The 16,570-nt window shown below is 34.9% G+C and overlaps 1 protein-coding gene across 2 annotated transcripts in view; it reads left to right on the top strand.

The window, feature by feature from the left end:
* The window catches only part of LOC5566651 (protein YIF1B-A), an 82,590-nt gene that overhangs the window by 33,101 nt on the left and 32,919 nt on the right, over positions 1-16,570 (top strand). For both annotated transcript variants that reach the window (XM_021850915.1, XM_001650964.2), the window contains exons 2-3: positions 2,953-3,440; positions 3,501-3,624. In XM_021850915.1, coding sequence (XP_021706607.1) covers positions 2,953-3,440; positions 3,501-3,624 — 612 coding nt within the window. The remainder of the gene's footprint in view (positions 1-2,952; positions 3,441-3,500; positions 3,625-16,570) is intronic.

Genomic DNA, 16,570 nt, shown 5'->3' on the forward strand with positions numbered 1-16,570 from the left:
GGCATCGGGGTAACAGGAGCCGTAGCCACGCTTTGATACAGATAGGTTAGATTTTGTTTAAATGGTTATAATATTGACTAATGAGGAGAATGACTGAGGATCCATCGAGTAGAATGTGACACAAATGTTAATTTGTTATGCTTCTCTCTTTAGAATCATAATAAAAAACCACATTTATTATGTTGGTATCATAAAACTACAACAACTTCATTCTCGCAAAATTATAATAAATAGATAGGGCTTAGGCGCGATGAAGCTTTATTTTGTCACCGAAAAGTGGATCCGGACAATAAAAAATGACTTTCTATTTCTTTATTATTTCTAGTATAGTTTTTAACACATAGAAATGTATTTACGACGATTCTAAATGAAAACAGACGAGACCAGATTTGAATATGAATAGATGTATAAAACAAACTGATCAAAATCATTATTGACCAACATGACAAAAGTAGTAAACTTAAAATATTCAACTTGTCCAAGTACTAATAAACATGTTAAAAAGGACCTTTAGCAATACTGACCAACGGGACTGAGGAAAAACTAGATCAACAGTCAACACATAAAGTTTCCGATGTCGTTGACTATAATCAGCGATTTAGTCAAATGTAATTCAATGAAAACTCACTAAATCCTGTTTATTACTAGTACTAATAACTTTCTTTCTTTCTTTCTTTTCATGTATAACAACTAACAACAACACCATCACGAGGGTGCAAGTCGTCTGTCGTATGTATCAAACGTCGTGTTAGGAGCCGAAGCACATAGATCAGCACGGACACGGATCGAATTACCATCAAACTGAGGTAAAAACGATCCATATGCGTTGGTGGGTATACTAAGAAAGGGGTATGTAATATTTTTAGTTCTTAGCGAACACATATTGTATATCATTTCAGCCCCCCTATAAATTCATAATACCGTACCAATAACTTTGTCTATCCAAACTGTAAACTAACTTGAGACATTATTCAATTGAATTCTCATTTTGAGAAGACCTCAGAACAATAACAATAAGACGAACATAAAGCACATCGATGACCACACCAAACACATTTACAGTACATTTAGATTTGATACTTCTCCTCATATTAATTATCTACTACTTGGATTCGGTACTACAAGATGGCAACATAGACAGTCATCTCTCCTAGAAAAGTATTGTATTGATTAGCATTCCAGTACGACCTTCGGAAGATAAAGACTATTTAAAACCAAACACTTGATTCATATTTTGAAATTTATTCATATAGTATAACACATCAAGTTTCAGACTAGTAGCATAAACGACTAAAATACTAGAGAATACATGACGTACAATGACGAGGCACTTCAGATAGTTCTTGTTCGCGTATAGATGGAAGTACATTTCATGTTTTTCACTTCAATAACCTTCATTCCATTCGGGAAAAAAGGATCTCCCTATCGCTATCGTTTGATATACGACCGCATTCTGTATAATTAACATTTTCTGTCTATCATTGTCAAAAGATGCTTGGAGATGACATTTGTGCTACAATTTGTCAACATAGACTACTACAACATAGCTCTGTATGTTATTTCCAAGAAATGCATTAATTAATATAATATATTTTCATGTCGCTTTTCCATGCGTAAACAAGAATCTGATTGCTCAGAACTAAAGGATGACTATACAAACATGACTACGGGAGGGATACTGAAGCAAAAACAATTTAATAAAACTACTTCTGCACAATATTCATCCAAAATAGTGTTAAAGCGGGCAACATAGCCTATTCCGTCTAAATATTGGCAAAAGAAGAGGTAAAATTTGCGCTACGGGGTCCAGCACAGACAACGAAGCTGCACTCAAAATAATCCAAACGTCATTGTTACGTGAAAACATACGTGATTTTTTTCCATCGCACTTTTCACGTAGCTCTTACGTTAATCATAGGTAGCCCAGAATGAACGCATGAACTTTTGGACTCCGTCCATTCCACCGTCGCTAAACGTAAGAGCTACGTGGATTTTCCGGTAGCCTTTACGAAGCGTTTCAATAGGACCTAGATGGTTTTGCATTAAATTTAACTGTAATAAAGACCAATCTTATTTCTAATAGGCTTTGGAAGAAAACTAATTCCCAATTGAAAAAAGTAAACAAACTTAAAAGATTGTGATATTTTTATTGTCAATCTGAGCATTTTGATTCCTGTTCGTTTCCCCAATGTTGTAAGTTTGGTCTGTCTTGTTGTCGCCTTCGCGTGCTATAATTGATAGAGGTTATAAATCACGTATAAAATATGAAGTAATGCACGGATTCTTCGGTATTCAAAGCATATTTACCTTGAAATCAATCTTACACAGGGTTTAAAGCAGCAGCAGCTTCTGAAGTACTTCTAAAATCAAGCGGCGCCATCTTAGGATTTGAGCTCAACACCGAATGTACGTACACTATGCAGATGTCAAAATGAACTCAGGCACCTACGTGAATTCCACGTAAGCGCGATAGGTAACCTTATGTCGTTTTCGTTTTTAGGAACTGGGTCGGTGATCAACACATAAACAAACAAACGTCAAGCAAATTGTAGTTCGGTCGAACCTGAATCGGGTTGGGGTTGAAACTGTGATTCAGAACGGGTTGCGCCAGTTCCAACCTGGGTTCAAAAACGAATTCGACATTAGTAAACATTACCGAGTCACTATTTGATGGTTATGAATGGTTTAGTGATCTTTATCTTAGTCAGGTGAAGTGGAGGTAAAATGAATTTGGAATGATCTACGTGATTTTTCACGTAGCAATGACGTTTGGATTTTTTTGAGTGTGTCATACAGCTCCAGCTGAGTACACCATAAAAAAAAAATAATAATAATAATTGTATCTTAATCAATTACTATATGCTTCTTCTGTACATTTGTATCATGCTTGCTTCTGAAAGATTTGGATGTTAATTTATACTAATATTTGGCTATATCTGAAACTGATTTCAGCTCCCGGCGGAGGACCAAAGAAGCCGAAACGTGTGAGTGATGTAAACGCTATGGGAGCACCAGCTGCATCACCGGCTCAATTCAATGCATTCGAACAAAATGCTCCAATGGCGAACAATCCTTCATATGGCGTACCAACATCTGCATCATCTCCGCAATACATGGCCCCCAATGCCTACGGACCAGGCTTCAATCAATATAACAACTTCCCGAATGTACCACAATCACAACAAAATATGCCAATGAATCAAACTGGAGCACAGCAGCCAAATACAAATTTTCCTCCTCAATTTTCCGTTTTTCAACAACCAATTGTGCAGGATATGGCACTGCAATATGGACAAAAGTTGGCTGATCAGGGAAAAGAGATAGTGCACACTCATTTCGAAAAATATATCCCAGTGACAAAATTGAAATACTATTTTGCTGTAGACAACCGATACGTGATGAATAAGCTACGACTAATCTTCTTTCCCTTCACTCAAAGGGTAATTCTACTGGTTCCATTGCATTAATTTACATTACTAACTTTGCTTATATTTTTTCAGGATTGGTCTTTAAAATACGATCATGACAATCCAGTCCAGCCTCGTTACGATATAAATGCACCGGATTTGTACATCCCAACAATGGCTTATATTACTTATGTGGTACTAGCCGGAATGGTACTAGGTAAGTCAAATAGATAACATTCTTTTTTTAGGAATGTTCAATTGGAGCTGCATGACAGCTCAATCGTCACTACTGAACCCATTTGTTGTAAATTTTGAATCTACCTGTGCCAATAGTTCATATTACGAGTCGTTGTAGAGTTGTAACGCTCCTTTCTGTTTCTAAGTCAACGGCTTACGCGCCACCTTCAAAGAAGGACCGTTACTCCGATCGTTAGCCCGGAATGAGACTGCCTTCTCAGGGCAGGTCTTTCAGTTCTACAGAAACGAAAGTTCACTCTGAACCCAAACGTCATAGGCAATCAAACAAATTCACCAAATAACGAAATGTTAATCTAAAATGAACGCGAATTAAAATTACTCTCAATGATTCACCAAGGGAGAAATTGTCTCGCTAAAATAAACTTAAACCAGTCTAATAATCAATTCAACTTTATTGCGTGACGTGATGAAAATGGAATGCTGAACTAAACTAGAAGTAATTTATTTAATCGTTGCAACTACGACCGTATTCAAAAATATATTAACTAAATTTATCGAGTGTTTTTAGCTCTACGACTCGACTACTAATTTGACTTTAATGCATTCAAATAAACCTTATTCCCTAGGGTGACGTCACGCTTCCTTAATTATTTAATCTAATAAGAAGCACAAGTGAGCAAAAATGTTCAGGTCTGACCTTATTTCTTCTTGGGTCCCACGTAGGATGTCGCGCGAAGTTCGTCCACGTGTTCGCTCCTCGAAATCGAAATTGCTTGCTTTCAACTCGGTGGTCGTCACCAACGAGTTGCCGGCGTTGAGCTCTAATTTCTTCTCACCGTTCTCACGTGTCCCGCGCGCTGGTGTATGAACCGGGGTGAAGGCGTCCCCTTGATACGTGGAGTGACGGCCGTTGAAAGTAGCGTGGCCTACACCTTGCGACTTACCGACTAGCGAAGACACGGCGGTGACATCCGATTGTTGCAAGACCAGTGTTGTGAAAAACTCAATTTCTCACAACTCACGCTTGAGATTTTTCATGCGTGAGTTGTAAATCATGCAACTCAGCAGTCAAAAAATCATGGATGAGTTGGCTCACCTTTTTAACTCACTGTCTCGTATTTCCACAGTTTAGTCACACACGGCAATAATTTCTTGTTAGTCTGGTAAAATTATGTTAATCCTTTCTAACGTAAACAACAACATTCGGGTTTCACGAGTTTTTGCCGGGTTTTGCGACTGAATCATTTTTTACGTTTTGAGTTGATTGAGTTGATTCTGCATCAAAATCTCAAGCGTGAGATTTGCGAAGCAGATCTCTAATGAGTTTGCTCTCACGGGAGAGCGTATTGATTGAGATTTTGAGTGTGAGTCTATCAACACTGTGCAAGACGATTGCTTCAGACGACTGGCAGATTGGTAAGCCGCCGACAGCATAAACTTCAGTCGATCAACGGTGGGAGTCCACACTGGCGCACTACTGGTTGCACGGAATCACGATGTAGTTCGAATTAGGGCCTAAGCTCCAAACCAGATTCTACTCCGAACTATGCGCAACGTTTCTGGACAAAACTCCACACCAAACTACGTGCCCACGTTGCTTGGGCACGCTTGTCCTAGACAACGTGTTATAACTTCACTGATATGCTCACATTTAATTGAAATATAGGCTTACCTAAATTTATTCAGTTGGAAATTCACAAATAATTTCAAATTCTTTTCAACTATTTCCTCGACAAATTCAGTCGCTAAAGAAAAACACAAATTATATTTAAAAATTTACACTAAACAACGCACGGACACTTACTTCTAGTTTAATTAATTTGAATCACACCGTTAACTAATTCTTCTTTCAGTTTAACTCCAATCTAAAAACTTCGACTGTTCTTGACAAAGCACTCCACTAGAATGAATAGACCGACGCGCTCTAGATTGGGTTAAGCCTAATTTTTGCTGCGCAATTTACTGCGATTGGTGGATTAGAGAGAGTCTATATTTCAATAGCCTTTTATTTTAATCGGAATTTTCCATAGTGGAATTTTTTGACTCTCTACGACGCAATATATTTGAAATTGAAATATTTCCGATTGCTAACGCTACTACCTGCTAGGTGGCGCATGCAGCATTTGTTGTTTTCAACATTGCAATCTACTGACAGCATTGATCATACTCGACTGACAGAGTATTGGTGTCAGCAAGATAAATGGATGGTATAAAAACGAATTCACAATAGGACCGTTGTTAATTGTACCACGATTTTCTGGTGAGTTGCAAGCTTAGTGTCAATGATGATGTCGCGCTACACGATGATTGTTCATCTGCAACAACCAGACAGCTCACCAATCCACCAGGAGGTGGATCGTGCTGAGTTGTTGAGTTGAAGGAGAGCGAAAGAAGGAAGGCACAAAAGTCTGTTTGACAGCTCTGCAGAAAGCGCGTGCGCACGGAAAGAGCGCCAGTTCGGCTCGATTTGCAATGATCGGTTATTATTATTATTTTTCCGCTATTGGATATTCTATGGTTTGGTTGATCGATGTTAAAGTTTGTTTTAAAAGCAGTTCCACTTATTTTGAAACATGTTGCCGTGTACAATAGTAGACAACACAACTAATTTAATTAAAATAATTTGAAATTATAATAAGTACATAAACAAAAGGGGAAGAACGTTTAGGCTGGTTGTGCATTACGATAAAATCTCTTAACATAAGCAATGCTCGTTGTTGGTTCTTGTGAAAGGATCAACATGTTCGGCTTAACGAATCTTATTTTAAATATCGAATAACACCACATGCAGTTGAACAAAAAGGATGTGATTACAATAGACTTTTGATATTTTCAATTCTGAACCACCGCAAAAATAAATATTGGAAATCAAAATTCTCCTGAGAGGTATGATGTGGTGGAGGCTCATTCTAATTAATATTGTCGTTCAATTATGGGGATAAATTAAAATTGTTATTGTTCTATACATACTTACTTATTATAATTACCTGTAAATATTAATACAGCACAATTCAAGTATTTAAATATCAAATAGCAAACGTAGATGTGGTCAGTGTTCAGACAGACTGAATCAAGTGTTTTTTTTTAATCGAGTAAGAAAAATGTTCCCCAAACATGTGAAACATCAAAATAGTATAGATATTTACTGTATTAATGAAACTTATCTATTTGATGATACATTTGTATCAAAATAACATGGAAGATTTAAAATTGATGGAGTTCTTTACGTATTCTTAGAGCTCCAAAATTCATCTAGTCTGGTCTGTCTAAACACCGACCATATGATCCTCAAAAACTCATGAGAATGGTATTTTACTCTTTAAACTGTTATTCAATTTGGATGTGCTTAAAAGATTTATAAATTAAATTTATTATTGATGTTACGAGCTGTGTCTGCAGTGAAACTTAATGCTACACAAGAAATATATTTGAATCAGAGTATTTTTATATATAAATCAAATAGAATTCTTTGGCAGCGTCTCCCGGGATTCTTCCTTAAATCATTCATGAATCCTTCAAATCCTCGCTGGGATTGTTCTGAAAATCTTGAGATTATTTCCGAATTTTCTTCCAGATATCGCTTTGGGATTCATCCAAAAAAAAAAAAAAACGTTACCATTCCGGCATTACTTCTGAGATTCTTCCGGATATCCCATTGCGATTATTCTGGACATCTTTTTGGATTTTTTTGCAGAACTCTGTATGTGATTTAGAATTACTTTTGAAATTCAGGAAATTAAATTCTTTGAAATTCTTGAAAATTGTTTTCGAAATACTATGGAAAATTTTACCATAAATCCTGATGCAATTCATTTGGATATTTAAAGAAGATTTTATCAAAAAATGTACGACTCTACTAAAAATTCTTCGAGAATTCCTCCGAAAATAACTCTAGATTTTTTTCCGGAAATACTTCTTATATTCTTATGAGAATGCCTCTGGTATTCTTCCGAAAATGACTTGAGATGCTTTCGGAAACCTTTCTGAAATTCTTCAAGAAATTCCACTGAGATTTTTACGCCAATATCTTTGAAATACTCCTGGGACTCTTACAAAAATCCTGTTGGAGTTTTTTTTTTGGATATCTTTCTATTCTAAATTTTTCAATAAATTTTGCTGGGATTGTGCTGTAAAACCTGCTAAGATTCATCCAAAAATACGACTGTCATTCTTCCGGATATCATTCAAGAATTCCACCGGAAGTTTTTGTGAGATTCAACCGTAAATCGTTCTGGTATTTTTCAGAAATTCCATTGAGATTCTTAAAAATATCCTTCTGAAAAATTTTCCAGAAGAATTCCAAGGCGATTCACAGAAACATCACTTCTGTATGAAGGATTTTCGTTAATATCTGAAATAATCCCATGAGAATTCTAAATCCAAATTACAGTGATATTCAAAAGAATCCCAGAAGTTATTTCGCCAGAATCCCTGAAAGATTTAAAGGATATTCTTAGACATCCAGAAGATTTCATGAATATTTTCCAGAATAATTCCGATGTCCAGATGAACTGTAGAAAGATTCATGGAATAATTTCAAACGGGATTTTCGGAATCATTTGAAAGTAACTTTTAGAAGATTCTCAGAAAAAGAAATCAGTAATCAAAGTAATCGAAAAAATCTCATTATTTCAAGCAATGCTCGTTGGTTCATGTCGAAGGATCAACATGGTCGGCTTAACGAATCTTATTTTAAATATTGAATGACACCACATACAATTAAACTAGTATGTGATTACAATTCTGAATCACCGCAAAAAAAATATTGAGAATCACAATCCTTCTGAGAGGGATGATGTGGTGGATGCACATTCTAATTAAAATTGTCGTTCAATTATGGCGATAAATTAAAATTGTTACTGTTCCATAAATACTTGTTTATTATAATTACTTGTAAATATTGATACAGCATATAAAAAGACATTGGTCCAGAAATTACTCCAGAATTCTATGGAATTTCCCTCCTGGGATTCTTCCTTAAATCACTTATGAATCCTTCAAAACCTCTCTGGGATTGTTCTGGAAATCTTGAGATTATTTCTGATTTTTCTCTAAGTTCTTCTGGAAATCACAGAATACTTCCAGATATCGCTTTTGGACTCATCTAAAAAAAATCGTTAGCATTCCGGTACTATATCTGAGATTCTTTCGGATATCCTTTGTGATTCTTCTGGACATTTTATTGGAATATTTGCATAAATCTGTATGTGAGTTTGCGTTTATCTCCTTAAGGATTACTTTTGAAATCCTAGAAATCAAATTCGAATCGAAATTTTCGAAGATTCTTTCGGAAATTCAATGGAAGATTCTAACAAAAATCCTGATGCAATTCTTCTGGATATTTTTAGAGCATTTTGCCAAAAAATGTACTACGACTTTACTACAAATTCGTCGAGAATTCCTCCGAAAATAACTCTGGCCTTTTTCCGGAAATACTTCTGGGATTATTATGAGAATACCTCTGGTATTCTTCCGGAAATCACCTGAGATGCTTTCGGAATCCCTTTAGAATACTTTCGAGGATGCTTCCGAAAATCTTTCTGAAATTATTCTAGAAATGCCACTGAGATTTTTACGTCCATATTCTTGAAATTTGTCTGGGACTCTTCCAAGAATCCTGCAGGAAATCTTCCAGATATCTTTCTAGCATTCTTTCGGGAAGCCTTCTGGGATACTTCCGAAAATCTTTCTGAGGATCCTTCAAATGCTTCTGTTAAGGATTCTTGCAGAAATTCTTCCCGAATTACCTCTAGACTCTGGGAGTTTCCTGAATTTTTCAAGAAAACTGTTATTATTTCGACTATCTCTCTAGGATTCTTTCGGAAATTCTTCTACAATACCCCCAGATTTCTTTCTGTTATCCTGCTGGAGGACTTCAAAACATCTTTCAAATATTCTTCCAGAAATTTTACTGGAATTTTTCAAGAAATTCTGCTGGGATTCTTCCGTAAAACCTGCCGAAATTCATCCGGAAATACGACTGGAATTCTGCTTGAATGATAAGCATTCAAGAATTCCACCGGAAGTTTTTGTGGGATTCAACCGTAAATTGTTCTGGTATTTTGTTTAATTACATTGAGATTCTTAGGGAAAAATATACAGGATTCTTAAAAATATCCTTCTGAATTGATTTTCTGGAAATTGCTTTGGAATTAAAGGAGGGTTTCCGGAAGAATCCCAGGTCGATTTACAGAAGAACCACAGAGAAATCACTAAAATATTATCAGGGAGATTTCTAAAGGAATTATTTTAAGGATGCTCGTAAATTCCTGAAACAATCTCAGGAGAATTTCGAATGGATTTTGAATGTTTTTTTACAGTGATATCCAAAAGAATCCCAGAAGTTATTTCGCAAGAACCCCTGAAGATTCAATGAAAAGTCACAGACATCCAGACGATTTCATGAATATTTTCCAGAATAATTACGATGTCCAGAAGAGCTCCAGAAAGATTTACGGAATAATTTCAAATGGAATTTCCAGAACCATTTAAAAGTCACTTTCAAAAGATGCTCAGAAAAAGAAATCAGTAATCAAAGAATCTCATAGGTATTTTTTTAAAGTCCCAGTGGCTGTCCGGTAGTTTTCTTGGAGGATTTCCATTTGAAGTCAAGAGGGATTTTCAGAAAATTCTGCCAAGGATTTAAGAAAATTTTCAAGGAAAATCAATGATAAATCACGAAAAAAATCAAAAACACTTCTTTATGAATTTCCAGAAGAATCTCAGAGTTTTTTTTTTCTCAAAAAATCTTAGAAAAAAATTCTAAAGAATCACGAAGGAATTTTCGGAAAAATTCTGGATATACAAAATTATCTCAGGCAGAAACAATACAATCAATAGCAATAAATCTGTAAGAATATAAGAAGGATTTCTGTAAGAATATAAGGAGGATTTACAAACAATTACAGAGGAATTTTCGGATGATTTCCATTAATAAAGATTTAAAAAAATCCCCGTCATCTGGAAGATTCTTAGCAGGATTTTCGGAAGTATTCCACAGGGATTTCTGGGAGAATTCCATTGGGATTTACAAAAGAATTCCAGAGGAATTTCCGAAAGAATCCCAAGAATTTGCACGAAAGAAAGTGAAGTGAAATAATAGATTTTTTTGATTATAGTCTCAGGCGTCTTTCCGAGAGTATTCTAGAATAATAGGTATAATCTAAGACATTTTTCGGAAAGAATCTCAAAGGGATTTTGAAGAAGTTTCAAAGAGTTTCACGGAAGAAATACTGAAGAATTACGAGGAAAATATCAGAATTTAAATAATAATTTCGATTGGATTTCCAGAAGAAATCCCGAGAAATTTTGTGAGAATCCCCGAACCCAGATTTTTAAAATAGATTCCATTACACTGGAAAGCAATCATTAAATCATTTTCGGCAGAATTCCAGAATTTGACGGCAGAATTCCAGAATTTTACAGCAGAATCCTGAAAGGATTTCCATAATAACCCAAGATGGGTTTCTGGGATAGTCCAATAGGAAGTCCCAAGGAGGTTATTGGAAAAATCAGAGCGATCAAAGAAATAACTACATATAATAATTTCAGAAGGGTTTCTGAAAGAATCTCAGTGAATTTTCAAGATGTCCTCTAGCGCCACAACTAATATATACTAATATATACAACTCAATACTTAATTATAAATTGCGTTAAGCTGAGTGTACGCCATCCAGTTTGGGGGCGGATTGACGGTATCGAAGTGGATTAAAAACAATTATAGGAGAACGTGTGGAAAATACATATGAACTGCGCAGAATACATCAGACCGATTTACCATTGCTGATAATGATCATCAGTTGATTTTCCGCTACTGTTTTTTTTTTAAATCACAATTGTTATTTCTTTCCGTGCACGCGCTCGGGAAATGAATCTGGCCATGGTGCAACAACCGCGCTACATTCGATGAATCCTATGCGACAAAAATTGTCGGCGCTATCCGTCAAATTCGCTCACCAAAGCTATTTTGGTGACTTTAACATCACAGCTAATGTGTCAATGAATGATGTGCATTCATGTATGGTTACAGAGTAGCAGATCGCTCATTTTATGAATGATGCGGTGCCGTCATATGCGCCAATTTGGGGGAGTTCGAAGCACTTTTTGACCACAACTCCCAATAATTTTCCAGAGGGGCGAAGCATAATTTCACCCTTCCACCCTTGTGGTGAGGTGTTTCACAATATTTTTTTTCTGTCGTATTACTGACACACCTCCCCACATATGGTTAAGTGGTGAAGTGAATATATTCCGTTAAAGTTTGTTTTAAACTTCGTCAACAGAATATATGTCACATAATATCAATAATTATTCATAATTGTTTATATATTGCATTGAAAACTGATATCAAATATCTTATGTAATATTGCGCATTTCTTTCACCACTGGACTATCGCACAAGTTTTAACAAGTGCGTGAACGCTATTAAAAGTGCGCAATCGCATCAAATCGAGTCGATGTCTTCAGCGGGGTTATTTATCGAAGTCCAAAGAATAAATGCTTTGAAGACACCAACATGATTCGATGCAATCTCACACTTTTATTCGCATTTTTGCACTTATGAAGTCGCACTTCGCAGTCCAGTAGTGAAAGATATACACAATACTCGTATGCCTACGATATTTGTTACATACACGGACGACGAAACCTCAAAATCAGTTGTAAATTCAATCCACTATATCTCGGCAAGGCTGGTAGCGAGTCACCTTTTAGTGACTTGGTCACTTTTTTTAAGCCAGTTTTTTCGTCAAAAAGTCACTTTTTTCAGCTATTTTGAGTTAAATTTTCTGGAAAAATATGAATCGGCCTTCTTTAATTCAGGCTAATATTTAACTTAGGTCATCACCAGAACAACTTCATGCCAGTCTCAAAATATTGGTTCATGATTTTTTTGTGAAACAAGCATGAAAAAAAAGTAATCTTTCATAGAGTTCCACGTAATTTGTAATAGTATCAAAGGTATTGTTAGTATGGTGTAAGTTCATTGTTATAAATTGAAGGTCAAAATGTATAGTATTGTTTTTGAATATCTCGTGCATTATCTTTTAATAGAATTATACCTTGTGGTGGATAATTACATGTTTATCTTCTATTTTCGAACACTACGTTTTAAAATATGCATTATAATTTTTCCCTTTGTCTTCAAAATTCGTTTTATTAACCAAACCGTCCTAGTATAAAGCACAATAGCGTTTAAAATTTTACAAAATCATTTTTTTTATCACTAAAACGCAAAACAAAGATTTTATTTTAAATGTTCTATTTGAGAGTAAAAATTTATCATACTTTTTAGGACAAACTTTATTTGCAAACCAAACCTTTAAAAATGGCCGGATAGATCTAAGCTTGAGTATAGGTACACTAAGGTTTTCTTTCACGTCGGTCGACGTACCGCGCAAAAAAGCCGGATTATTAAAAAAAAAACGGCGTAAAAAAGACCTTGTGTTTTTCGACGTTTCATGACCATACGAATTATAATAAAGCATTGCTTAAGATACACGAAAAAAAAAACGCTCAGGTTTTTTTGTTGAAATGCTAGTCCGCTAAGACCACGCAGATCCTAGCGAGGCTAGCCCATCCACATACAATAAGTAGATGTTTCCTTCAACAAGACCAGGGTTTCTCAATCGGTGGTCCGCGGACCCTTAGGGGGACGTGAAGACTTCTCAGGGGGTCCGCGAAACCTTTTTTTTAATAAGTGTTTAATTTTGTTTTGATAAATAAATGAAAGGATTTTCTTACCTCGTTGTTTTGCAAAAGTTCATAATTAGTGGAGTTTTATTTTCAAAATTGGAAAAACGACTCTTTTATTTACACAATTACTAGTAAAATAATTATAACGTTATTCTAATATAAGATTATAAGCTTAACTTTCAATACAAGCCAGAATACAAAATTCACATTTTCTAGTGAAAATTTCGCCAATTTTCTGGTGAGATTCTCGAAAAGGAATCTTTCAGACCTTGTAAAAAAAAATTACAACGTTTCTTATATAAAACTTCATTCTAGGTACTTCTGGACAGGTATTTGAAAAATTTCTGGAGGTACTTTTTGTTGAAATTTTCTGTACTAATTGAGCTTTTGTGGGAGCATTTGAAAGATTCCAGTCGAATTCATGGAAAGATTTTTAATGGACTCCGAATGATCTTGGAAAATTTATTTGTGGTGGATTACAGAGAAACTTATCGGGTGTGCCTGTCTATTGATTCATGAATAATCTTTGAAAAGTTTTCATAAACTTTTGTTTAGAGATCATCAATTTTAGGGGTCCGCGGAAAATTTGTAAAACTTTGATTGGTCGCAGTTTCAAAAAGGTTGAGAACCACTGAACTAGACAGCAGCTGCAACTCTCTTTATTCAAACCAGGTATACAGTATGGCCCATAAAAAAATGCGAAAATCGTCATATCATGTTATATGGTAGTTTTTACATAGAAAATGTGAATGAAACATAAATATTATTCATTACTTGTATTGTTTAATCTATTTAGACTCAGTTTTTCGCTTTGGACATGATTTTTATCTGTTCCTTCACCTTACCGGAGAGGAATTGGAAGCATACCTTCTAATTTTATCATGCGGACGTCGAGTTCAATATCTGTGTGATGAAAGCTTCTAAAACATCAACGATGGCGTGAGATTCTTCACAGGCCTTGTCTCCAGCATACGCCCATATCAAATGATAGAATCAGTTCATACCTGGGTAATTGGAGACTTAAACATATTTTCGAAAAAACGGCTCATTTTGGAGAGCTTTGATTCAACCTTAATATAAGTGTGATAAACGGCTCCGTTTGGTCAAAACCTATGAGTTAGTATTGATATAAGTTGTCTTTAACCGAAGGAACAAATTTGATCCTCAAAAATCTGTTATAGGCCTCCGTATTTATTTTTAATTCAACTTTAACAAAAAATAAAGGCATATCAAACCTATAAGACGCATATGCCCTCAAAACTATGACCCTGGCAAAATATTTTATTGTGATCATGAAGAACATGTTCTCTAAGAACTCCTCCATCGTCTGATACCAAACAAACTAAAATTTTCAACAATAAAGTGTGATTTTTGAAGGTGGCAAGTTTATCACCAGAGTATACGACAATCAGACGCTGTTTCTAGCTTTGGGCGGAAAATTCAATGAACTTATCTGCTCATAAATGCATGTCAGTCCCATGTTTGCTGGATTTCCTATTCACATGGGACAATTATGCGTTTGTGGGCAGTTATTTGCTCTATTACATTATTTAGGACAGTAAGAAAAATATGACAAAAATTGTCCTGGATAGCAAAGTTGTGCCAGAATATACTACAATAATCAGAAATTCCATTCACAATCAAAAACAATGAAAATAACGTTCAAACAATTTTCGCATTTTTTTATGGGCCATACTCTGCCCATAAACGCATAATTGTCCCATGTGAATAGGAAATACAGCAAACAAGGGACTGACATGCATTTATGGGCAGTACTGCACATTTACAATTCAACATTCTACTCTCTCAACAAATCTTCCACACTTTTACCTACGACGACGCATGCTTCTCAACCGACGATTCTTCTACCTGAGGTGCGACACAACCTCTATTCCAACATTTTTTACGTCTCTTTTTGAAATAATGCGGATTTTTTATGCGGTACCGCGTTAAAAAAAAAACAGCGTACGTCTCTTTTTATTATGCATGTATTTAAGTATCTATTTTAGAATGTATTTTATCAATTGTTTCTAAACAGAAATTTAAAAAGAACCTCTTTCGATTTTTTTTGAGAATTATACCAAAACATATATTTATGGATTAATAAATAATAATGTTATTACAGAAATGCTTCAAAGAATTTTTCGTTTTCATTGACTCGTTCATGAAATCATGCATGCTTTCTTCAAAGAAATGTGGTTGGATCTTGGCTTTTTTGATTCGCTTCGACAGGAGGTTTTGAGTAGTAAAAGTATTTTTTATTGCATAGTTTTTTTTTCAATTCTACCGACTATAACCTCCAATGTCAAGTGAATAATGAAAGTGTCCAAGTAATTTTGATTGAAATATTAGAAGCTTAGTGTCAATAACTACTTTAACATCATAACTCAGAGGAACAGCCTATTAAACCCATTGTCTTTATACTAAATGTCCATTCGGCCAAACTTACCGTCCATTAAACTTACTGATGGAAAATTTCAATGTCACTCAGGCTTATGTCAACCATTTGTTCTCCCTTAGTCGGTGTTCGAAGGACGCGTCTATGATACATTGATTTTAAGCAGTATATTTTAATCATATTCGATCTTCTATCATCATTTGTAATTTAAAATATTGATTCACGCAGAGAAAACAATTTTAAAATCAAATATATTCTGTATCATTACAACAATATATCTGTATTATATGCCGGCTTATAATTGGCTTTCATTGTTTCAATAACATCTCGTCATTTGGTTTGAAAATATTTATTGTTGAATTTGACAGCTGGGTTTATTGTGGTGCAACAAAACTAATTTTTGATTCAACTTTTTTTTCTTTTGAAACAACCATTTTTTAGCATTAAATTAAAATTCATCGTTTTTAAAACAAATAACAATGTTTTTTGATATGATAAATGTTTTTGTTTGAAATAAAAACTCATTTTTGTTGGTCCCAGTCCCCTGAAATCTCTTTTTTCTTCTTTTTTTGAACTAAATTACGATAATCACATGTAGAAGCTTACTTTATTTTCATTTTATGTTAGTATATGAAATTTGTTCCATAATCCGTTTGACTGGAGAATGAGCTTTATGCGCTCCGCGACAAAGTTATAGGATGAAATCATCAGCTCGTGTATAAGTTGACTGCAATAATTGAAAATTCTTTAGTGTAAACAAAAATTTAGAAAGAATGGCCAAAACTTACCATAAATAGCTTAGATTATAGTTTATGGATACTCCGAAACTGTGATGAAACGTCGATGATCTGAATTCCTCAAACATTAATTTCCT

The sequence above is a fragment of the Aedes aegypti genome, chromosome 1 (genome assembly GCF_002204515.2).
Source record: "Aedes aegypti strain LVP_AGWG chromosome 1, AaegL5.0 Primary Assembly, whole genome shotgun sequence".
Lineage (NCBI taxonomy): Eukaryota > Metazoa > Arthropoda > Insecta > Diptera > Culicidae > Aedes > Aedes aegypti.